This window comes from Schistocerca serialis, chromosome 1 (genome assembly GCF_023864345.2).
Source record: "Schistocerca serialis cubense isolate TAMUIC-IGC-003099 chromosome 1, iqSchSeri2.2, whole genome shotgun sequence".
Taxonomy (NCBI): Eukaryota; Metazoa; Arthropoda; class Insecta; order Orthoptera; family Acrididae; genus Schistocerca; species Schistocerca serialis.
Window position 1 is genome coordinate 1,160,201,703 of NC_064638.1, and position 26,025 is coordinate 1,160,227,727.

At 42.5% G+C, this 26,025-nt stretch overlaps 1 protein-coding gene across 1 annotated transcript in view; it reads right to left on the bottom strand.

Annotated features, from left to right (window-relative positions):
• Positions 1 to 26,025, bottom strand: part of LOC126418187 (zinc finger and BTB domain-containing protein 17-like) — a 73,414-nt gene that overhangs the window by 17,833 nt on the left and 29,556 nt on the right. Inside the window, exons 5-6 of the mRNA XM_050085174.1 lie at positions 15,936 to 16,109; positions 5,841 to 6,044 (exon numbers count right to left, since the gene is read on the bottom strand). Of these exons, the coding sequence (XP_049941131.1) occupies positions 5,841 to 6,044; positions 15,936 to 16,109 (378 nt within the window). The remainder of the gene's footprint in view (positions 1 to 5,840; positions 6,045 to 15,935; positions 16,110 to 26,025) is intronic.

A 26,025-nucleotide genomic window follows, 5' to 3' on the forward strand; every position in this document is an offset into this window, starting at 1 on the left:
GCCCTCAGCACCATTTTACCTCCTTTTCACTTCCCAAATTCACACCCTGTTATCCTTGCAACACTTCTTTAGCTCCCAAAACCATCCTGGCCCCAACAACAGGTAACCCACTGTCCCTCCACCTTCTAGCCAAAAGTTTCCCCTTCTTCCATCCTATCACCCACTCCCAATTCATGACCTCACTTCACCTTCAGTGTATGCCACTTCCCAACACCTGTGCATCACATGCCTAGCCAGTGCACCTGCCACCCTTCCCTCCCACATTCCTAGCAGGCAAACTAGTTGCCTCTCTCTGAGCTGCTAGCCACCCACCTCAATCCCTCTCTCTGCCTCCAACCTTACTCTCCCTCTACCCATCCCACTGAACACAACCCCCTCCCAAACCCAGTCCACCTGCTAAAATGTATGTTCAGGTATGGCCATAGGCATAAGGGTGTGTGTGGGCGGGTGGTCTATCTGTACTTGAGGAAGTACAAACAGCTTGAGAAAAGATTACTCTGAAAGTTAGTAATTTTCTTCCTTTTTTGTGTGTGCCTGTCAATAGCTCAATGCTTCTGCTTTTCAGGGCATGGTCTCCCTAACTCCTACAGTATTTACATTCTACCAGAATTTTCCTACAAAATCAGAAAAATAGTGTGGTTATAAAATAATAAAGAATCACAGAAAATGAATCAAATGATATGAGAATCAATAAACCATGGGGGTGCAAGTAATAACTTCCTTACACTGTGTTTATGAGCTCATGGAGATGCAAATGGATCGGATTTACAAACAGTGCAGGCAAGAGGCCTGAAGTTTCAGCTGACTACATACGAAGTAATTTTGAAATATTGGTCTGATTGCAGATATTATGAAGTCTACATGTATGTTAATGGGAGATTTTCCCCAAGTGAACCTTAGCTATGACGCACTTAATCATGTAGAACAGGGTTATCAGAGAACTTTAATGTGTGAGATGATGTTGAAAGGTTATGGAGAGAGTACATTTCTCACTACCGCAAGCATGACTTTCAATACATTTGGAGGTGAGCAAAATAAACAAGGCAGAGAAGTGGAGTGAAAGACTGAAATTAGATTGGTGGAGGATAGTTATAAGAGGACTTTAGGGAACGATGTCAGTGGTGACAAAGGAAGCCAGGGAATCTTTCTATAATAGAGTAGTGATGAATGACAGATTTGAATGACAATTTTTGCAATTTGCTTTCCATGATGATGATTAGGGAAGAAAACTGCGTAAGTCAGAGAGTTTAGACTGTACTGGGCATGGGTAATCATTTAAAAGTGAAAAACTGTCAGAAACAATCAATATGGGCTTATTAAGGCATAACAGACACAATAAAATAATTTGATGCGCTTCAATATTGGTGGGATGTTCCTCTAGGACTATCGTGCTCAACCCGTTGATCGCGATCGACCTGTCAGTCTGCCACAGCTTTACGAGTCGATCTTTTTAAAACATTGGCTGAAATCTGTTTAAATGAGCTGTTTTTGTGGTATACCAATTTGTTCACACTTAGTGTTTCACACGATATTTGTAGGCAGTAAAGCCGATGACAGTCTCCATCTGCATTTCACCACCTCTAGTGTTTGTACCAAGCAGCAAACACTACATGAGGAGGAGATTCTTACAATGCACTCAAGTTCTTCATTTTTGAAAATGATTTGCCAATCCAGAAACCTGCCCACCTTTCTTTAAGTATCATTAAATCATGCATCAACAAGTGCTTTGTGGACATATTTTGAGACTGTAATATGTTATGAGTATTGCCACAAAAATTATCAATTCAATTCACTCACAACTGCTACAGAGAAGAAAATTTAAGAGTGCTACTAGAAGATTTCATTGACCAGTATGGAGACCTGCTATTGCACACCGAGGTTCAATGACATGAGTACAGGTGTGACACTTAATAGTTTTGAGAACTTCTGCCAGCGATAAAATCTTCTGTGTCTGAAACAGAGGAAGATAACTGCCAACTGTATGATTTAAGCTGTTTGTTGGCTCTGGCATTTGCAATAGTTAAACTAAAAGAGTTAAACAAGAAACTGCACAGCAAAAACCAAACCTTGTGACTCTTTGTCTTCTATAAAGTGTTTCATCCAAACACTTTGCCTTTGGATTGCACAGTTACAGAAATGAAATGTGAGATACTTTTCTCAAAGACATTTAAAACTGCAAGATCGACAAACATCATTGGATCAAAAAGCTGCAAAGAGTACATGGCCAACCTGACAGCACTGAAGACAAGAGTTTGAAAACCAATTTTCAGATTTCAAGGCAATGGAATCCATCCTATCTTTCATAGGTCAACTTTTCCAAAAAATTGGATTTGGAAAATATTTCAAGTAAAATGTGTACTCTTTTCTCTTGTAGTGAGACTGGACTTGAAGAGGAAATAATTTGATTTCAAAGACACACCTGTATAGTCAGACTGGAATAAGGATGACATTTGGAAATGAGAGAGTGTAAGAACTTTCCAGGAGAACGAAAAGTGGCATCAGATGTTTCATCGATTTTGGATCAACTTATCTATGTGAGGCAGTGTTTTCAATGATGAACATAGTGAAATTTTAAGTGTAGAAGTAAACTGACTGATCTTCATCTTTCAGACTGCGTAAGGTTCACTCTGACAAATTATTCAGTAGATTATAATAACCCTGTCAAAGATATATAAAGCCAAGTATCTCACTAAATGTTTAAGATGATGCATATTTTGATTTTTTTCACATGTGTAATGTCTTGAAAATTGAGAGGCCTACAACTTTTGATGGAGAGAAATTACCTCTTATGTACTTTGTGTAATTAAAATGGTTAACTTTGGCTTTGATTTTGTTTTGTGCTTAGACCTCTATGAATTTTTAAGTCAGTAGATCTCTAAATGGATTAGATTGCATGTAGTAGATCTCAAGTGTAAATAGGTTGAGCAACCCTGCTCTAGAAAGGAAAAAACTGCCTACCATTTCCTTTTGGTGGTGGTGAGGCTTGAATAATTAGCGATGCTACCTCACAGCATTTAAGTGAGCATGGAGGATGGGAAGTGTATCAGGTAACAGCTGGCAGTAGACAGTATCGAGGTGGCAAGCAATTCGTACATAATTTACATGCACATGATTATACAAATTAGCCTACAGGAAGTAGTATCTGGCATTCTTTGCCTCTGTAAGTGACTGCTTCCTAATTTCAAAAGTTCATTTAATGTATGGCAGAAAAAGTTTCAGTATTACACTCAAAAAGTACAAATGTGTCTTCTTTTTTTGAATTCTATGTCAGCCATTGCCTTGTTAGTCGTATTTGTACTGAATGCTGCTCCACCAGCAGTGAGCTTCAAAGTTGTGCAAAAAAATACATTTATGGTAATATTTGAAATAAAGACATACATTTAATAATGACAGGATATGACTTTTGTCATAGACACATGAGACTTGTGTGGCCATGGGAGTGTGGGTTTAGTTACCTATGCGAGTGCGTGCACTACTGCGGGAAAAAAAGCAGCGCTCAAAAGGTTGTGTGAATGGTGTTTCACTGTGCAGCACACGTCGACCTGTTGTGAGTGGTTGTCTTTCCCTTATTTTACATACATAGTCTTTCCATTCAGAAAACACAACGTGCAAGCTAATAAAATACCAAGTACAAACAGTAACACACAGAAGGGAAGTATAATATTAAAACTCACAGCCAATTGTCTTTTTACAGCATACACAGCTTGTCTACTCGATGTCAGTTGCCTAATCTCCAGGCAACAAGCTTTACAGTATGTCATATAGTAACAGCATTGTTATATGACACACATATTTAATGGCAATATTGTGAAAAGGACAGACTGCTACCGTATTTACTCGAATCTAAGCAGCACTTGAAAAATGAGATGCGAAATCAAGGAAAAAATTTTTCCCGAATCTAAGCCGCACCTGAAGTTTGAGACTCGAAATTCAAGCGGAGAGAAAAGTTTTAGGCCACACCTCCAAATCGAAACAAAGTTGGTCCATTGTAATATGAGACACAATTCAGGTCGAATAAATGACGATACAGCTACAGTAGTTTGGTTCGAGTTGTAAGCTTAGCAGTTAAGCTTTACCAGGTAGCCATTGCTAGGCATCAGGCGCTCCATCCATATTCATACGGGTACCCTTCCTTTTTCACGTGCTTCGTCTGGTTTGAATTGATTGCTTATTTTTCTTTGATCTGATAAGTGCCATTCACTTTGTTACAGGTGTTTACGTCACTCTAAGCTGAAATTGCATTACTGTACTGTGTCATGCATTGTTTGTCGCATTCTGATAATTAATGTTTACGGCCTGTCGCTGCTTGCGGCATGGCTTGCTTTTGTGTACGCTACCGCCGCTTACAATTTCAAAAGAGAGAGGAATCGCCTCATTATCGAAACAATGGCAAGAGACTGCTATTTGTTGTTACTTACACTGCTGCTTTCTTTGATAATGATCAACAAGAACCAAATAATAGGCTGCATATGATAGATGTTCTGAACGAGAGTTTAGCGAAAATTTTTCTCCGTTTGAAAATCTTTGCAGATGCCTCTTTAGTACATTATATTCTGCATAGAAATTAGTCATTTTAGATTAAAAAAATCTAGTCAATTGCCATGCTTCAATTCTGACTGTATCACTATTAGGCATAAGAATAATACGAATATAAACATGACATGATATGTATAATCTTCCGTGTTTGCTGTTGTCTCACTCTAGTTTCGTAGTTTATTAGGCAGACAAGATTTAAATGAGATAACAGCAAACACGAATGAATACATGACAAAATGTTTATATTCGTATGGTGAAGAGAATACTGCGTGTGATTCACAATTCATAAAAGTTCCTATTAGCAACCATCTCTTCTCACAGGTAGGAAAAAATTCAGAAAGTAGAGTTGGCCATATTGGCAAACATCCCAGTCTTGCCTGTCGGATTTTCGTTGTACATTGAAATGCTGCTACATTCGAAGATGAACAATATGAAATTTGTATTTACTTCGTTGGATAATGTATGAATATGAAGTGGTCGAAACTCGGGGCACAGAAAAAAGCTCGTCTTTCACCTTCTTTTTAGTTTTTTTACTGACGCAGAGATTTTGGCGCCAGTATTTATCTTTGTGCCTGCAAAGCATGCCTGTGCAGCGCTACATATACTGGTATTCGACGGCAGAAGTTAGTTGTGGCGGCACCTACCAACATTTTTCAGAACTTCCACTTACTTTGCACTCGATTCTAAGCAGCAGGCGGTTTTTTGATTACAAAAACCGGAAAAAAAGTGCGGCTTAGATTCGAGTAAATACGGTACTCACCGTATAGTGGAGATGTTGAGTCACAGAGAGGCACAACAAAAATATCTGTCTGGCCTCGGCGGCCAGAGGCAATGATCATAAGTGTATGAGTTGTGCTTGTGTGAATGTTTGTGTGTTACCTACTTTAGAAGAAGGCTTTTTGACCGAAAGCCTCACTTGTTCAGCAATCTTTCTGTTGTGCATGTCTGTGACTCAACGTCTCCATTATATGGTGAGAAGCAACCTATCCTTTTCATAATATTGTCATTATTCCATCCTGGATTTTCCATAGTTTGATTTTGTTTAAATACATATTTAACATTAACTAAGCAAAACAGAAAAGTAAGTATTCTCCCATATTAGTTGCTCATTTCTTTTCACACTTAAACGTAGCCACAAAAATAGCATTTGGTAAGATGTAAATTTAGATTGTGCTGCAACCTTCCAGAAAAAAAAAAAAAAACACACACACACACACACACACACACACACACACACACACACACACACAACAATGCAGTGTGACTTAAACAGCACAGAAAACATAGTTCACACTTTTCCTTACTTTTTGTTGCAAACACTACACGGGTAGATGAGCCTCTCTTCCCGAGGTAGGTGAACTCGCTCATGGTGCCTCAGTAGTGCCTCACAGTGGAAACGACGGGCACACTTGCAACATACAAATGGTTGTTGCTCCTTTGGCACATGTGATAAGACATGTAGGTCATACAGTGACTTGCGGGAGAATGCTTTGTCACACTTATCACATCTGCAACAACAAACATTCCAAAAATTTTCATTGCTGAGTGGCATTAAATGTTTTATAAACCATTTGGAAACAGGCAGAGAGGAGAGGGGAGCTACCCTTATCTGCACATTAGCATAAAACTGATTTCCATAGAGTTCTCAAAAATAAAAGAAATGGAGATGGGCTAAGACTTTAATAAAGGTAAGGGAAATTTATTCATGCTTTAAATGAAAATGTGACAGGTTGCAATCCTTTTCTTTCTCCTGATTACAGAGGAAAGATTATGATACAGATAACAAACCCCAAAACAGCTCTAAATACTAACGCGATCTTCGCAACTAATAATTAAAATTTTTGGTCTGCATCATGTAGCTGCTTCTGTGAGTAACAAGTGAAGGACACAGACAGTATGCTCAGAGGTGAAATATGTGTTCCTTTAATTAACTGCTATGACATCAGTCTTTTATCAATACCAAAATAACCAATTTAACTGGAAATGTCATAAACAGGATTTAGTTACTCCCAAATACATGCATAGCACTATAGAACTTTAGAACATACTCTCTGTGATCAAAAGTATCCGGACATCTGGCTGAAAATGAGTTACAAGTTCGTGGCGCTCTCCATCAGTAATGCTGGAAGTCAATATAGTGTTGGCCCACCCTTAGCCTTGAAGACAGCTTCCACTCTCGCAGGCATACATTCAGTTAGGTGCTGGAAGATTTCTTGGGGAAAGCCAGTAAATTCTTCACGGAGCGCTGCACTGAGGAGATGTATCAATGTCGGTCGGTGAGGCCTGGCACGACATTGGCATTCCAAAACATCCCAAAGGCGTTCTATAGGATTCAAGTCAGAACTCTGAGGAAGCCAGTCAATTACAGGCATGTTATTGTCAAGTAACCACTCCGCCACAGGTTGTGCATTATGAACAGGTGCTAGATTGTGTTGAAAGATGCAATCACCATCCTCGAATTGCTCTTGAACAGTGGGAAGCAAGAAGGTGCTTGAAACATCAATGTAGGCCTGCGCTGTGATAGTGCCACACAAAACAACAAGGGGTGCAAGACCCCTCCATGAAAAACATGACCACACCATAACACCAGTGACTCCGAATCTTACTGCTGGCACTACACACACTGGCAGATGACAGTCACCGAGCATTCGCCATACCCACACCCTGCCATCGGATCGCCACATTGTATACTGTGATTTGTCACTCCATGCAACGTTTTTCCACGGTTCAATCGTGCAATGTTTACACTCCTTACACCAAGCGAGACGTCATGTGGCATTTATCGGTGTGCTGTATGGCTTATGAGCAGCCGCTCGACCATGAAATCCAAGTTTTCTCACCTCCCGTCTAACTGTCATAGTACTTGCAGTGAATCCAAATGCAATTTGGAATTCCTGTGGGATGGTCTGGATAGAAGTCAGCCTACTACACATTGCTGCCCTCTTCAACTGTCGGCAGACTCTGTCAGTCAACAGACGAGGTCGGCCTGTAAGCTTTTGAACTGTACCTGTCCCTTCATGTTTCCACTTCATTATCACATTGGAAACAGTGGCCCTAGGGATGTTTAGGAGTGTGGAAATCTTACTTACAGAAAAATGATGCAAGTAACACCAAACAAACTGACCACGTTCGAAGTCCATGAGTTTCGTGGAGCACCCCATTCTGCTCTCTCACAATGTCTAATGACTACTGAGGTCGCTGATATGGAGTATCTGACAGTAGGTGGCAGCACAATGCACTTAATATGAAAAATGTATGTTTTTGGGGGTGTCCAGATACTTTTGATCACATAGTGTATGTAGCAGTGAAAATATAAACAACATAAATGTGCAAGAATTAATTCGGAATATAATTGTATTAAGAAATTCTCAGTTGATTTCCAATTTTGAAACAACGAGGAACTGTTCTTTTCTCAAATTAAGAAAATTAATTTCACAAATTCAGTTGTATTAGAGCACTGTAAAAAAGCACAATTTTTTATCATGGTGCAAAACTTTTACTTTTTACATGCGTCACTAGTACTGCTTTTTTTAATGAAACATTTGCTGAACTATGTGATAAGGATCAGCCCATTAATCTGAGGCCACCTAAAAAGTAATTACTATTATTTTATAAAAGTGAGTAAACCCACAGTGTCTTGAAATTTCAGATATTTGATTATTTGGTGTTATTTATGGGGTGTTCTCAAATTCCTCTTAGAGTAAAAAGACAGTGTGTGTAAATTAAGAAGTGAATACTGTACATTTCTTGTCTGTCTTAACGAAGGGTGTTGTACCACACTAGTCAGTTGCCTACACATTGTAATAACTGCTACTCTTTCACTCAGCTAGTGCAACAGAGTGGAATTCATTGGCTTACAAGTTTGCTCCTGTAGCATAGAATTCGGATGTCTTTGTTTCTGTGGCGTCACCGCCAGACACCACACTTGCTAGGTGGTAGCTTTAAATCGGCTGCGGTCCATTAGTACATGTCGGACCCGTGTGTCGCCACTGTCAGTGATCGCAGACCGAGCGCCACCACACGGCAGGTCTCGAGAGACTTACTAGCACTCGCCCCAGTTGTACGGACGACTTTGCTAGCGACTACACTGACGAAGCCTTTCTCTCATTTGCTGAGAGATAGTTAGAATAGCCTTCAGCTAAGTCCATGGCTACGACGTAGCAAGGCGCCATAGCAATTGATAGTTATCGTATGAAGCATGTCTCATCAAGAATGATGTATACAAATGATAGATTAAAGTTAAGTATTCCAGAAGCTATGTACTTTTCTTTATAGCATTCATTACGTATCCTGTTTCAGACCTCACGCCATCCTGCGTGAGCTTATAGCGTGCATTTCGGCCTTCTCTAGCAATATAACAAGTGGCAACGAGGCTTAAAAGAGGATTTCGCGTTCGTATTGCTCTAATTTACTTGTCATGGCTTCGCCACAATCTCCAGATGTACTGTCCGAATTTTATCGCTTGCAGAATCAGCAGACGCAGGCGTTATTGGATGCCCTTGGACAGCTCGTCCAGGGTCAACGTGCAATGCAAACCGATGCGGCGGCCGCCGCTTCACCGCTACCGCCGCCACAACATGCTGTTGCACCCCAGTTTCGTCCGTATGATGCGGCGATGGAAACCTGGACGGAGTGGTCACGCCAATTTGGATTTCATCTCGCCGCCTACAGAATTCAAGGTAACGAGCGGCAGCCTCATTTATTGACGTGTGTAGGGGTGCAGACGTACCGTGTGATAGTGAAATTATTTCCCCGACGCGACGTAGCAACTCTGTCCTACGAAGAAATTTTGTCTGCTTTAGATGCCTATTTCAAGGGATCAGTCAATGTAGTTGCAAAACGGTATACGTTCTTTCGTACAAAACGTACGGCCGGTCAAACTAATCGGGAGTGGGTTGCAACTTTGCAAGGCCTTACAAGGGATTGTGCTTTTGAGTGTGAATGTTGACTCCCTTATTCAGATACAATGGTGCGTGATGCAATTGCACAGAACGTTTCTGATGTTCGTATATGGGAGCAAATTTTGAAACTAGTCAATCCCTCCCTTCAACAAGTGATAGACATATTGGATAGGCAAGACACACTTGACTTTGCTCAGGAATCATTCGAAACTTCGCCAGCTGTGTGTCACATTAACCGGCCCGCCACGCGAGCTGCACGGAACTGTAAACAGCCCTCGCGCACGTCCGCGCAGCCACGTGTCCCGCGCCAGCATGCAGATGCAGTAAAATCATGCCCGCGGTGTGCTACTAGACATTCGTGTGAAAATTGCCCGTCACGCCAAGCTCTTTGCTTTTACTGTAATAAGAAAGGACATGTTCAAAGTGTTTGCCAGAAAAAGCTCCGAAAGGACACTCACAACCATTCCAGGCCCTTTGCTTCGCACCGGAATCGAACCAAGAATACTCAGGCTCGTGAACCTTCGCCCATGGAAATTCATGTAGTTAATTCCACTCCGTCCAGTGCCACTCTCTCTAAAAGTGACTGTGTGCGTCCCACAAAAAGTGTGCGTCGACGTCGCCGGAAATCACGTCAATTAGCAAGTGATTCTGTACCAGTGTCTGTTCACGTTGCACGAGACAGTCGCTCTTGTCGTCAGCAGGACAATAAACTGTTTGCAGACTTAGACATTCATGGCAACGTGATCCCATTCCAGCTCGATACCGGAGCTGTAGTTTCACTAATCAATAAAGACACGTACAAACAACTGGGCACACCTCCGTTGCGTGCCGCAAATGTTAAGCTCACTACATATTCAGGTCGCCCGATCCCTGTGTTAGGACAGTGCAGCCTGCTTGCAACATACAAGGGACAAACAAAACTTGTGTCATTTTACGTCCTTCGTTCTTCTTCTGCAGTGAACTTGTTTGGTTTAGATTTATTTCAGTTGTTTAACTTGTCTATAGTAAATCAGGTCCTATCAGTGAACCAGACTGTGCCTTCAGCCAGTGTTTCTAGTCTATGTGAAGAATTTGCAGACATTTTTGCACTGGGCCTTGGTTGCGCTAAGAACTATAAAGCACATTTGGAACTGAAAGTAAACGCACAACCGAAATTTTTCAGAGCGCGCAATGTTCCCCACGCATTGCGTGATGAGGTCGCAAGAAGATTACACGATTTAGAATCACAAGGTGTGATTGAACGCGTGCAGGCTTCTCTCTGGGCTTCACCCTTAGTAATATTGCCAAAACCTTCCAGAAAATTGAGACTTTGCGTGGACTTCAAGGCAACAGTGAATCCACAACTAGTCATTGCAACTTTTCCTTTACCCCGCCCGGAAGATCTTTTTGACAAACTGTGCCCGGGTACATATTTTTCTAAGCTGGACCTAGCAGATGCGTACTTGCAAATACCGGTGGACGAAGAATCCCAGCGTGTGTTGGTGGTTAACACGCATCTTGGTTTGTATCAATTCAAAAGACTGCCATTCGGGTGTGCGTCCGCCACTGCATTGTTTCAGCAATATCTGCAAACTGTTTGTGCGCCGGTCCCTACTGCAGCAAACTATCTGGACGATATTGTGATTTCCGGAAAGACAGAAGGCGAACAATTTAGCAAACCTCCGGACATTATTTCAGGTCTTGCGACAAAATGGTCTTCGCTTGCGGAGGGACAAATGTGTGTTTTTTGCTCGTGACTTACCATATTTGGGACATGTAATCAATGCCCAAGGCATACATCCGAGTCCAGAGCACCTCCGTGCAATACAAGACTTGCCTTCGCCGCATAATTTGAAGCAGCTACAGAGTGTGTTGGGAAAAATTAACTATTACACCCGGTATATCCCACATGCCTCTTCCATTTCAGCTCCGCTTCATCGTTTACGCCGTAAAGATGTTCCGTTTGTCTGGACGACGGAATGCGAACGCGCCTTTCGCCAGTTGAAATCGGCGTTGCTTTCAAATACTTGCCTTACGCCATTCGATCCCCAGAAACCCCTTTTGTTGATGGTAGATACATCGGATTTTGGGATCGGTGCTGTGCTTGCGCAAAAAGATGGCTCGCATGATCGCCCTATTGCCTTTGCATCCAAATTGCTGTCGTCTGCGCAAAGAAATTATTCACAGATCGAGAAAGAAGCTTTGGCTCTCGTATTTGGTGTTACAAAGTTTCATGATTTCTTGTATGGTCGTCACTTTACCATCATCACAGACCACAAACCTTTGACATCGCTTTTTTATCCGAACAAGCCTGTACCTCCACGTACAGTGCAGAAATTTATTCGCTGGTCTATTTTCCTCTCGCAGTACCGCTACGATATCTTGTATCGGTCCACTGCTAATGCACGGAAATGCTGATGCGTTGTCTCGTTTCCTGTTGCTGAGGATTGAGCATTCGATTCTTCCGAACTTGCTTGCATGTTCATTGATTCGGAAACCGATGACGTGGTCGAATCGTTTCCGATTGATTTTCGGCGTGTAGCTACAGCCACAGCTGCTGACCCTGTCCTTGCTACGGTTTTGCGTTTTGTTGCTACGCAATGGCCCTTGTCAAAGTCACGGATCGAGGATCCGTTGGTTTGCAGATTTTTTGCTCACAAGGAGAGACTTTTTGTTCGACGTGGTGTTTTCCTGTTGCGTTCTGATAATGATCAGTCCTGGGTCGTGGTCCCACGTTCGTTACAGTCCTCTGTCTTACGGCTTCTCCACCAAGGACATTGAGGTATAGTGCGAATGAAACAGCTTGCTCGTCAGCACTGTACTTGGTTCGGCATCAATGCTGCGATTACAAGTATGTGCTCTTCTTGCATGGCGTGTGCCGAACAACAATCCGCACCACCGCGGAAATTCTTTGCATGGCCAAAAGCCACTTCCCCATGGCAATGCTTGCACATAGATTTTGCTGGTCCATTCTGGAATGCTCGATGGTTGGTTGTAGTTGATTCCTTCAGTAATTTTCCTTTTGTTGTCAGGATGTCTTCCACGACGTCTTCAGCCACCATCCAAGCGTTATCCGCTATCTTTTGCATTGAAGGTCTTCCACAGACTATTGTTTCCGACATTGGCCCACAATTTATGTCCGCAAAATTTCAGTCATTCTGCAAGGCTAATGGTATTCAACATCTCACATCCGCGCCGTTTTCGTCTCAGTCAAACGGTGCCGCTGAACGATTGGTCCAGATTTTCAAGTCACAGATGTTGAAGTTGAAAGAGTCGCATTCTCGGGAGGACGCGTTGTTGCTCTTTTTGTCTTCATATCGCTCTCAGCCCCGAGATGGTCGCTCGCTGGCTGAGTTGCTCCATGGTCGTCCTCATCGAACCTTGATGTCTTTGCTGCATCCGCCGCATCAGGTTCCTGTGCAGCGGCAGACTCCTGCTTTTGCTCCAGGCGACGTTGTATTCTATCGCAACTATCGCGGTTCACGGCGTTGGCTCGCAGGGCGCATTCTTCGCTGCCTCGGTCGCGTGATGTATTTGGTTCTGGGGGCCTCTGGTGAGGTGCGTAGGCATCTCAATCAGCTGCGCCTCTGTCGTCGCCTGGGTTCTGCCACTCCCCGTCTGCTTTCAGCGACGGTGCCGTCCGATCAGCGCCCTGGGGACCCATCTACTGGCTCGCCTCATCCCCAGGTGTTACCGACGCTGCCTTCCATTTTGCCCCATGGCGACGCGCTGCCGCCGCCTCCTGTTCTCCCACCGATGCCGCCCGCAGTGGACGCGTCGCTGCAGCCGCCAAGCGCCTCCCTGGGTCACGCGCTGCCGAGCGCTTCCCGTGACCAGCAGTCCTCCGCCATGGAACTCTTGCCCGCTCCGGACCACATGGCGTCTTCGCGCGTCGGGTACCCCGACGCGATGGAGGTCGACCCTTCGGCCCCTCCTGTCTCTTTACGGGCGCATACACCGCATGTTGGCGTGCACCCTGGACTAGGTTTTCAGGCGTTTCCTAGATCCCCTCGGACCGAATGGCCGGGTGCAGGTGGCACAGCCTCGCCAGTTGTTAGGCTCCCCACCTCATCGCATACGCCAACATGGGGTCCTCCCCACGGCGGGCGGAGGCCTTATAACACGACCGTTCGCCGATTTGCGGGGGAGGAATGTGGTGTCACCGCCAGACACCACACTTGCTAGGTGGTAGCTTTAAATCGGCTGCGGTCCATTAGTACATGTCGGACCCGTGTGTCGCCACTGTCAGTGATCGCAGACCGAGCGCCACCACACGGCAGGTCTCTAGAGACTTACTAGCACTCGCCCCAGTTGTACGGACGACTTTGCTAGCGACTACACTGACGAAGCCTTTCTCTCATTTGCCGAGAGATAGTTAGAATAGCCTTCAGCTAAGTCCATGGCTACGACGTAGCAAGGCGCCATAGCAATTGATAGTTATCGTATGAAGCATGTCTCATCAAGAATGATGTATACAAATGATGGATTAAAGTTAAGTATTCCAGAAGCTACGTACTTTTCTTTATAGCATTCATTACGTATCCTGTTTCAGACCTCATGCCATTCTTGCGTGAGCTTATAGCGTGCATTTCGGCCTTCTCTAGCAATATAACAGTTTCCTAGTCAAATCATGATCTACATACTGCTCATGTCTTACTACTATGTGCAGTTTTATACTTTATTTATCCATTCTTTTCAGGCCATTATTCTGAAAGTCTCTTTTCTTTTGAGAATCTTCATCATCATCATCATCATCATCATCGTCATAATCATCCTTTCAACTTGTTTAATGTGTTATATAAAGCCTCTTGCTGAAACATATTTATATTGTATACTTTCCAAACGATGCAGGCTTCAAAAGTTTTTATCCTGAATTAAATGTTTTGTCAAGCATATTCCTTTTTCCATAAATATGCAATCAGAAATAATATATTAGTGATTTATATCCAGCTTTATATGTAACCTAATCAATAGCTCTACCATTGCTACTCATACATTTTCATGCACTTACATCATTACTACTGGGTGATTTATTTCTTTAGAAACTGCCAAAGTGCACGCAGAAAGGTTTACAGTTTTATCAACCAAGACAAAAATTACCTATTTTAATCTTGATCTGCACATATCTAGGAGGGGAGAACAATATTAAAAAGTTCTGCCACCAAATAAATGCACCAGCTGCATTTTTCTTTTTCTTTTGAATGCCATGAGCAGTTTTAGCCCCAAAGGCCATTTTCCAGTTGTAATGGGGACATCCTTCTCTAGAATTACTTTTCCTCAACAGTAGTTGTCAATACCAGTACTTATTATTGTTCAAATTTTGCACAAGTCAGTATCATCTCAGTTGCTTTTCAGAAAACTTTCATATAATTTTATACACAGTATAACAGAGATGCTGAGTTGCGATGCTCCTGTGTGTGGTTTCAGCTGTCTGAGACTGCAGATGTGTGAGCAAGTTGCGTTCGCAAAGTTATGATCTGTCCGTTCATTCATTGATGTCTCTGTTCACTGTAATAAGTTTAGTGTCGGTGTTTTGTGACTGCACCGCAAAACCGTATGATTAGTAGACGAAAGTAGTTGCCTCTCCAATGGGAACCGAAAACATTTGATTGCAAGGTCATAGGTCAACCGATTCCTCCACAGGAAAACATGTCTGATATATTCTATATGACACTGGCGATGGCATGTGCGTCACATGACAGGAATATGTTGTTGACCCACCTAACTTGTACACTTGGCGAATGGGTAAAATGATTCTTCTACCTTGCCCGATTTAGGTTTTCTTGTGGATGTGACAATCACTCCCAAAAAAGTGATCGCACTGGCTGGACGGACAGACAGATAATAATTCTCCGGATACAAAAAATTAAACTTTTCACTCAAGGGGAGACTTGAACCAAGGACCTCTAGTTCCGCAGCTGCTCACGCTAACCACGGGGGTCCTGAGCTCACATTATCCTTGACGTTGCCTATCTTGCACATGGGCTACTGAGTTTGTATATTTTGCTTATTTTTTTCATAGTTCCACACAACTTCTTCTTGTTTTCTCGATTGATCTGTGTTCAGTTTTTCAAGGCCTATCCACTGTGCCAATTTATAACTAAATCTGAGGGGGGTGCGATCGGGAGGTTCCCTTGTACGAGTTCTTGGGTTCAGAGTCAGCTGTGTGCACTGTTATTTAATGAAAATTTTTGTGCATACACATTACTCATTATGTCCTGTTGAACTTGAAACTTTTGAAAACATCATAGTGCACCTACATAAAATTGCTGGAAATTAGGGAATTCTTTTTCTGTCCTATATGGATGAAAATATTACGTAAACACTCAACTTGGTACTCGGATTTTCCTAATTAGACTTCTGGTTTCAGTGAATTAATAATTGAGAAAGTACTCTGAATTGTGGATAACAAATAACAGAAAACATGGTTATGGTAACAGAAGAGATTACCACAAATGTCTCTAACATTGAGGGTAGCAAAATGGAAAATAATCTTGAGATTTTTATCTGCCACAGTACCTGTACTGGAAAGAATCAGTGTGAAGCTGCCTATGCTTTATGATTGAACCTCGATTTGATAACACTTGGGAACAAATACAGACGACTTGTGCCTGCACGTCATGCACCTGGCGGCAGTGAACAGCAAGCGAATTCCAGTTGGCAAGCACTTCGTGGCACACGTGGCACTCCCACCTAAAACAATGAAAATTGCAAGCCAATATGTACATGAAGTGTAGCTCTGATTAACATACAATAGGAAAGACTATTTTAAGCACTCAGCAAATACCTCTACTTTCTTCACAGATTCCCTATATGAAGGCTGGGATGGAAGCATGAAGACATATAAACATAAATGCAGGCAATCATAAGTGTTGGCTAAGAAATAACAGTCATACACAACCTGAAAACAAATCCTGACCTAATCATCCTACCTGCAGATAAAGGTTCCGCAACTATTGTTATGGATCACAGTGTCTACCTGGTAGAATGCCTCCACCAATTATCTGACTCCCACACCTATAAACTCTGCCAGATGGATTCTACCCCAGAAGTCCAACACAAACTCCAATTCCTCCTTAAAGCATTAGGTTCTTCACTGAACATCTCCTCACCCTGTCACATCCCACACATCCACCTTCTAGATACTCCCTTCTAGATACTCCCCAAAATCCACAAACCCAACAATCCTGGACATCCCATTGTGGCTGGTTATTGTGCCCCCACTGAAAGAATTTTGGCCCTCATTGACCAACACCTCTAACAAATTGCCCATATCCTAGCCTCCCAGGTCAAAGACACCAACCACTTCCTTCACTATCTCTCCATCATCCCCATCCCTTTACCCCCTGAGTCCCACTTGTCACTGTTGACCAACCTCCCTATAAACCAACATTCCTAATGCGTATGGTCAAACCACTATTGAATGCTACCTTTCCCAATGTCCCTCACACTCCAAAGACACACCTCATTCCTCATACACCTTGCTAACTAACCCACAACTACTTCTCATTCGAAAGAAAGGTGTATAAACAAATCCACGGCACAGCCATGGGCACCCACATGGCACCCTCCTACGACAGCCTTTTTATGAGTCATCTAGAGGAGACCTTCCTAGCCTCCCAAAACACCAAAACCCTAGTCTGGTTCAGGTTCATTGATGATATCTTCATGGTCTGGAGCCAGATGTTGATTTCCTCCTCTCTGATGGCTCCATTCACACCTCTGTCCACATTAAACCCACCAACCACCTACAGTACTGGCATTTTGCAGCTGTCATCCCTTTCGTACCAAAAAATCCTTCCCACATAGCCTGGCCACCCTCGGACGGCGTATCTGCAGTGACAGAAACTCACTTGCTCAGTATGATGAGGGTCTCACCAAGGCCTTCACAGACAGGCCCTATTCCCCAGCTCTAGTCCGCAAACAGATTTCCTGTGCCATTTCCCCTTACACCACCAATTCTCCCAACACACCCATGAGCCAGCCACAAAGGAGTGTCCCCTTCATCACTCAGTACCACCCCAGACTGGAACAACTGAACAGCATCCTTTGCCAGGGCTTTGATTACCTATAATCATGCCCTGAAATGAGGGACACCCTACCAAAGATACTTCTGACCCCTCCTAAAGTGGTTTTCTGTCACCCACCAAACCTCCAAACATCCTAATCCATCCCTATGCCACTCCCAATCCCAACACCTTGCCACAAGGGTCATATCCATGTGGAAGACCCAGGTAAAAACTTGCTCAATCCACCCACCCAGCACTTCCTACTCCAGTTCTGTCACAGGTTTATCTCACCCCATCATGGGCTGGGCCACCTGTTAAAGCATCATTGTCATTCACCAGCTCTGCTGCAATAACTGCACAGCTTTTTATATTGACAGGTCTACCAACCAGCTGTCCACCAGGATGAACTGTGGTCATGAGCAAAATAGACCACCCTGTGGCACACCATGCAGCTGAACAGAACACGCTTTATTTCAATGGCTCTTCACCACCTGAGCTATCTGGATCCTTCCCTCCACCACCAGCTTTTTTGAACTGCACAGATGGAAGTTGTCCTTACAACACATCTTCTGCTTCCATAATTATCCCGGCCTCAACCTACGTAACACACTGTCCACACACTGTCCACACACCCTCAACCTAATAGTTTCCACCCCCTCTGTCCTATCATCGCCTCCCCATTCTCACCTCCCATCCTGTTGATTTGCAGCCCACTCCTCTCCTTTTTTTCTGCACGTCCCTGCCTCAAGACCTACTGACACTGTGCCTGTTGGCGGTCCAGTCCCCCCACACTCCACCAGACAGCGTTGATCTCTCTCTACCCACCTGTACACTACAATCCTGTTCACTACCCGCCCCCCCCCCCCTCCTCCTCCTCCTCCCACTTCATGTTGCAATCTGAACTGAGATGCTGGAGAAGGCAGTCATTTGTGCGTGAGGTGAGCTTGCCTGTGTGTGTGGGAATGGTGTGTGTAATGTTCTAACCAACCCTTGGGTACATGGATTTTTTAATTCTAATCATTTCATTTATGAAGAAAATATATATCCACAAACATAAGCTATATGTATTCAACCAGGTATTTTGTAAAGGAGGTAAGAACACAAGACACAATATTGTCATCTCTACACATAAGTAAGACGTTCTCAATCTGTTCCCAACATTGGTCGTACAGCATGTATTTTAAGTAAAAGACTACCAGCCACACATCAATGAGCCACTCTTCAAAATGACAGCTTAAAAATCCACCTTAGCTAATGATAAATTCTATAAACTCCCTGACCTGTACTGAGGAAAGTTATTCTCTCTTAACACCTGGAGATATCTGGTACTCTATCACATACCAGCATTTCTCATGTACAATATTTCGACAACGTGGATTGTTATCTTCATCAGCTGCTACCTGAGACTGCTTGTCAAGTGGAATAGGCAGTCTGTTTGACGAGCGGGCAATGAAGTCATTTGAGACAGATCACAAGCTCAGATCATAGAAAGATGGGGTAGGAATTTGGTAATGCCCTTTACAAAGGAATCGTCCTGGTGTTTGTCTTAAGTGACTTAAGGCTGCATGGGGATCTGAACAGTCATGGTCCTAAATGAGAGCACAATGTGCTAACCACTGCATCACCTCACTTGTTTTCTTTTTTTCTTCTTCTTCTTTTCTTTCTTTTAGTCCCTTCCCACCCACCCTGCCTCTGGCATTAAGGCAGCAATAGAATGAGGAACTGTATTATGATTTTTAGACAAATAATATTGGATGAAAGAATTCAGTACATCAGTCTTCTCTCTGCCACACTCCATTTTGGCTTCAGTACAACCACTGTGCTACTGTGCTGATTACTTCCAATGATGTACTGGCTTTGTATAAGTCTTAAATTTCCTAGGATTTTGTTTTATTTCCTAGGATTTTGTTTATTGGATCAGGAGGAAGAATTTTGCCCTTGAATTCATTAAATGTATCTCACATTGCTGTCCTTACACTAATTTTGACTTCATTGCTTTTAATTGTTCACTCCATTTACATCTGTAATCACACTCCTTTTGGTTTCATAATGCTGTAGCAACATGGCTACTGAACTAAAGCTTGGGCACCCATCCTTCACAACCTTGTTGAGAACATTCCTGTCTAAAGCATAACATACAACACTTCTGCATTTTATTCAATGATACTCTGCATTTTCAGTCACAGAGTTTGTTGTTGACTGCTGAAGTAGTACATAATCTGTTTCTTTTCGCATTTGCTAATCAGAAATATTGTCTTATTCCTTGTAACACCTGTAGTCATTGGCACTGTAACAGTCATATGGTACATGAATCAAAAGTTTGAGGTCAGCTTGTCACCAAGAGATCTGGGATGTTACTCCCGTGAGCCTTTTCTGCCACTTTTGAATGTAACTTTTGGGTAATGCATTTTGTATGCAATTATACAATTCCCTATCTCCGCCAACCCCCCCCCCCCCCTCCCCCCATGAACCATGGACCTTGCCGTTGGTGGGGAGGCTTGCGTGCCTCAGCGATACAGATAGCCGCACCGTAGGTACAACCACAACGGAGGGGTATCTGTTGAGAGGCCAGACAAACGTGTGGTTCCTGAAGAGGGGCAGCAGCCTTTTCAGTAGTTGCAAGGGCAACAGTCTGGATGATTGACTGATCTGGCCTTGTAACAATAACCAAAACGGCTTTGCTGTGCTGGTACTGCGAACGGCTGAAAGCAAGGGGAAACTACGGCCGTAATTTTTCCCGAGGGCATGCAACTTTACTGTATGATTAAATGATGATGGCGTCCTCTTGGGTAAAATATTCCGGAGGTAAAATAGTCCCCCATTCGGATCTCCGGGCGGGGACTACTCAAGAGGATGTCGTTATCAGGAGAAAGAAAACTGGCGTTCTACGGATCGGAGCGTGGAATGTCAGATCCCTTAATCAGGCAGGTAGGTTAGAAAATTTAAAAAGGGAAACGGATAGGTTACAGTTAGATATAGTGGGAATTAGTGAAGTTCGGTGGCAGGAGGAACAAGACTTCTGGTCAGGTGACTACAGGGTTATAAACACAAAGTCCAATAGGGGTAATGCAGGAGTAGGTTTAATAATGAATAGGAAAATAGGAATGCGGGTAAGCTACTACAAACAGCATAGTGAACGCATTATTGTGGCCAAGATAGATACGAAGCCCACACCTACTACAGTAGTACAAGTTTATATGCCAACTAGCTCTGCAGATGACGAAGAAATTGAAGAAATGTATGATGAAATAAAAGATATTATTCAGTAAGTGAAGGGAGACGAAAATTTAATAGTCATGGGTGACTGGAATTCGAGTGTAGGAAAAGGAAGAGAAGGAAACGTAGTAGGTGAATATGGATTGGGGCTAAGAAATGAGAGAGGAAGCTGCCTGATAGAATTTTGCACAGAGCACAACTTAATCATAGCTAACACTTGGTTTAAGAATCATGATAGAAGGTTGTATACATGGAAGAACCCTGGAGATACTAAATGGTATCAGATAGATTATATAATGGTAAGACAGAGATTTAGGAACCAGGTTTTAAATTGTAAGACATTTCCAGGGGCAGATGTGGACTCTGACCACAATCTATTGGTTATGACCTGTAGATTAAAACTGAAGAAACTGCAAAAAGGTGGGAATTTAAGGAGATGGGACCTGGATAAACTGAAAGAACCAGAGGTTGTACAGAGTTTCAGGGAGAGCATAAGAGAACAATTGATAGGAATGGGGGAAAGAAATACAGTAGAAGAAGAATGGGTAGCTCTGAGGGATGAAGTAGTGAAGGCAGCAGACGATGAAGTAGGTAAAAAGAAGAGGGTTAGTAGAAATCCTTGGGTAACAGAAGAAATATTGAATTTAATTGATGAAAGGAGAAAATATAAAAATGCAGTAAATGAAGCAGGCAAAAAGGAATACAAACGTCTCAAAAATGAGATCGACAGGAAGTGCAAAATGGCTAAGCAGGGATGGCTAGAGGACAAATGTAAGGATGTAGAGGCTTATCTCACTACGGGTAAGGTAGATACTGCCTACAGGAAAATTAAAGAGACCTTTGGAGATAAGAGAACCACATGTATGAACATCAAGAGCTCAGATGGAAACCCAGTTCTAAGCAAAGAAGGGAAAGCAGAAAGGTGGAAGGAGTATATAGAGGGTCTATCTATACAAGGGCGATGCACTTGAGGACAATATTATGGAAATGGAAGAGGATGTAGATGAAGATGAAATGGGAGATACGATACTGCGTGAAGAGTTTGACAGAGCACTGAAGAACCTGAGTCGAAACAAGGCCCCCGGAGTAGACAACATTCCATTGGAACTACTGACGGCCTTGGGAGAGCCAGTCCTGACAAAACTCTACCATCTGGTGAGCAAGATGTATGAAACAGGCGAAATACCCTCAGACTTCAACAAGAGTATAATAATTCCAATCCCAAAGAAAGCAGGTGTTGACAGATGTGAAAATTACCGAACAATCAGTTTAATAAGCCACAGCTGCAAAGTACTAACACGAATTCTTTACAGACGAATGGAAAAACTAGTAGAAGCCGACCTCGGGGAAGATCAGTTTGGATTCCGTAGAAATACTGGAACACGTGAGGCAATACTGACCTTACGACTTATCTTAGAAGAAAGATTAAGGAAAGGCAAACCTACGTTTCTAGCATTTGTAGACTTAGAGAAAGCTTTTGACAATGTTGACTGGAATACTCTCTTTCAAATTCTAAAGGTGGCAGGGGTAAAATACAGGGAGTGAAAGGCTATTTACAACTTGTACAGAAACCAGATGGCAGTTATAAGAGTTGAGGGACATGAAAGGGAAGCAGTGGTTGGGAAGGGAGTAAGACAGGGTTGTAGCCTCTCCCCGATGTTATTCAATCTCTATATTGAGCAAGCAGTAAAGGAAACAAAAGAAAAATTTGGAGTAGGTATTAAAATCCATGGAGAAGAAATAAAAACTTTGAGGTTCGCCGATGACATTGTAATTCTGGCAGAGACAGCAAAGGACTTGGAAGAGCAGTTGAACGGAATGGATGGTGTCTTGAAGGGAGGATATAAGATGAACATCAACAAAAGCAAAACAAGGATAATGGAATGTAGTCGAGTTAAGTCGGGTGATGCTGAAGGTATTAGATTAGGAAATGAGACACTTAAAGTAGTAAAGGAGTTTTGCTATTTGGGGAGCAAAATAACTGATGATGGACGAAGTAGAGAGGATATAAAATGTAGACTGGCAATGGCAAGGAAAGCGTTTCTGAAGAAGAGAAATTTGTTAACATCGAGTATAGATTTAAGTGTCAGGAAGTTATTTCTGAAAGTATTTGTATGGAGTGTAGCCATGTATGGAAGTGAAACATGGACGGTAAATAGTTTGGACAAGAAAAGAATAGATGCTTTTGAAATGTGGTGCTACAGAAGAATGCTGAAGATTAGATGGGTAGATCACATAACTAATGAGGAAGTATTGAATAGGATTGGGGAGAAGAGAAGTTTGTGGCACAACTTGACCAGAAGAAGGGATCGGTTGGTAGGACATGTTCTGAAGCATCAAGGGATCACCAATTTAGTATTGGAGGGCAGTGTGGAGGGTAAAAATCATAGGGGGAGACCAAGAGATGAATACACTAAGCAGATTCAGAAGGATGTAGGTTGCAGTAGGTACTGGGAGATGAAGAAGCTTGCACAGGATAGAGTAGCATGGAGAGCTGCATCAAACCAGTCTCAGGACTGAAGACCGCAACAACAACAACAACAACAACAACAGCAATCTCCGCCACATATTTCAGTTGCATTACTATATAATTCTATAACTGGCAAGTTGAAATCTCCTCCTATTATGTAGCACGGCCATGAGTATTACACAAAATTTGTCAGATTTTCTCTTAAGCATTCTGCCACTATAGCTCTTGAGACAAGTGGGCTATACAGGCATCCAATTACCATGATTGATCAACCTTTAGTAAGTGCCTCTATCCAACTTCGGCTGCATTCTGCATCTGAAATAACCTGACTAAGTATAACTGAGGTTTTTTAAGGCAATAAACATCATTGGTGTGCAGCCAATCCTTGGGGCATCTCTCACAAGATGGATTTTAAGACTTCACTGCCATTCACATCTGGCTCCAGGCAGCTTTCTATTAAAAATACTATGTACAATGAGTAACACTGATGGTGAGAGTTTTCCATTGAGCTCTTGCAGTTAACTAATTACATATTAAAATTACACATTTTGCCCTGCAAGGATTAATGTTCTCTCTGCACTTAACGTGGCTGATTTACTTCTGGACAAACAAGGCATGTAATCGATCACTGGGCTTTTGGAAAGGTTTCTCTAACCTAAAAAGCACAGTTTTCATGACACGGCTAACCTGCTAACTGATTAGCAACTTCCAGTGTGTAACACATGCTTGTCATATTAAGGGTGGGGTGGAAGAGTTTATCTTCACAGTTCTCCACTTGATAGAAGAGTTCAAAAAATCAGGGTGATATGGTTCAAGAAATAAACATCCAAAATTGCTGCAGAATAGTGTGAGTGCCTGATTTAAGCCCTCCACTTGGATCCAGACTCAAGTATCATGATTGGTTCCAGGAACAAAGCTGAAAATCACCTCTCATGTTACTAGTCATTTAACAAAGTGTCAACTGCCATATTTTTGCCAATAATTTTTGTGAATGTCCATCCAGTTGGTATTTATGAAAATAGGTATAGTGCCCTCAGGATATAAAGAACTGGCAGAATCTAATGCTTCACCACGCTCTAAAATGCTATAATCAAAAAAAGTTGGTAACTAGCAATGTCACGTTACTTCCTCATTTCCTCATATCAATAAATTATAGGTTAAGTCTAATTAGACGTTTGGCTTGTAGTGTACATATTACAATAACACGGATAACACCAACTACCATAATGTATAATTTCCCTTTACCGTCTAGTCTGAATATTCCAGATCATTTTGAAATGTGCAACTCAGATGAGACCTCTTCATTGACAAATATTTTCTTATTATTGAAGGTTTCCTATCCACCTTCTGCTGACTGTCTTCACTGGATTTGTTTTTACATATTATCTGCTGGTGGTGGGATGTCAAGTAGTGGAAGAACTGATCAGAGGGGTGTAAGCTGATACTTGCCACAGTAAAGTTGCACCCTCAGCAAGCAAGGAGACACTCACCCTCTTCTTCTACGCTGAAGGTCCGACACTCCTAGAGCATGGATACACCCTTAACAGTGATGTGTACCGTGAGGCACACTGCAACTTATCAAGAGTAAACAGCCATGGCTGCTCATGTGGGAAGTAATTCTGCTACACAATAATGCATGTCCACATGTATCCAAGGTCACACAAAGTGTAATGGCCAAGTTCAAGTAGGGGCATCTTCAGCACTCGCCCTACAGCCTGGACAAGTCACCAGGCAACTTCCATGTGTTTGGTCTGCTATAGAAATATCTCAAAGGGAAGCATTTCCATTTGGATGATGACCTGAAGGACATAGTGGGGGTTTGACTCCTGTCACAGCCACAGGAATTCTGGGAACAGCGAATCCCTTGGCTCGTGAAACAGTGGGATAGTTGTGCTCATGCCTCTAGTGATTTCTTATGAATAATGACATCAATTATACCCACAGTGTCGTTTCATACCTTTCTTTTGAACACCCTCATACCTTGTCACAGTATAGTTCTTACTTTGAGAAATACAGCAACAGAATTGTTTACATGGAAGTCACCATAAGAAAGAGTTTCAAGAAAATGATGTCGTAAGGATACTACACACCTTTTTAGCAGAACGAAGTCTGTTCAAAAAATTCCAGACTGTTGTCCAAAAATTTTTCTGCGCTTACCTTTTACTTACTGTGCATGGTCTCCTTCAAAGCAAAGCACTGTTTGGGAATTTTCTTTTATCACATCTATCATTGCAAATCTTCATCCTTCCAATGGGGTTTTCAGCTTTGGAAATAAAAAAAAGTCTGCAGGGGCAACGTCCGGAGAGTACGGAGGATGAGGCAGCACGGAGATTTCATTTCTTGTGCAGCAGTCACACACCAACAGGAATGAATGTGAGGGTGCGTTATTGTGATGCAAGAGCCATGAACTGCCTTGCCACATTTCAGGCCTTTTCCTTCTCACATTTTCTCAAAGACGTCACAACACATCCCAATAGTATCATCAATTAACAGTTTGTCCCTGTGGCACAAATTCATGATGAACTAATCCTTCACAGTCAAAGAAAACTATCAGCAAGGTTTTCACATTTTACCTAACCTGACGAGCTTTTTTTGGTCTTGGGGAACCTTTCCCGAGCCATTGTGAAGATCATAACTGTAGACCCATGCCTCATCACTAGTTATGATTCTCTTAAGGAACATTTTGTTCTCATTTGCCCAATCCATAAGCTCTTTACAGACTGTCAAGCGAAGTTCTTTCTAGTCTTGACTCATGAGTCATGGGATGAATGTGGCAGCAACACAATGCGTTCCTAGATGCTGTGTCAGAATTTCATGAGATGATCCAACTGAAATGCTACATTCTTCTGCAATCTCTTGGACAGTCAGTGTTAAATTGGCATGCATAATTTTGTTGACATTCCTGACATGAGTG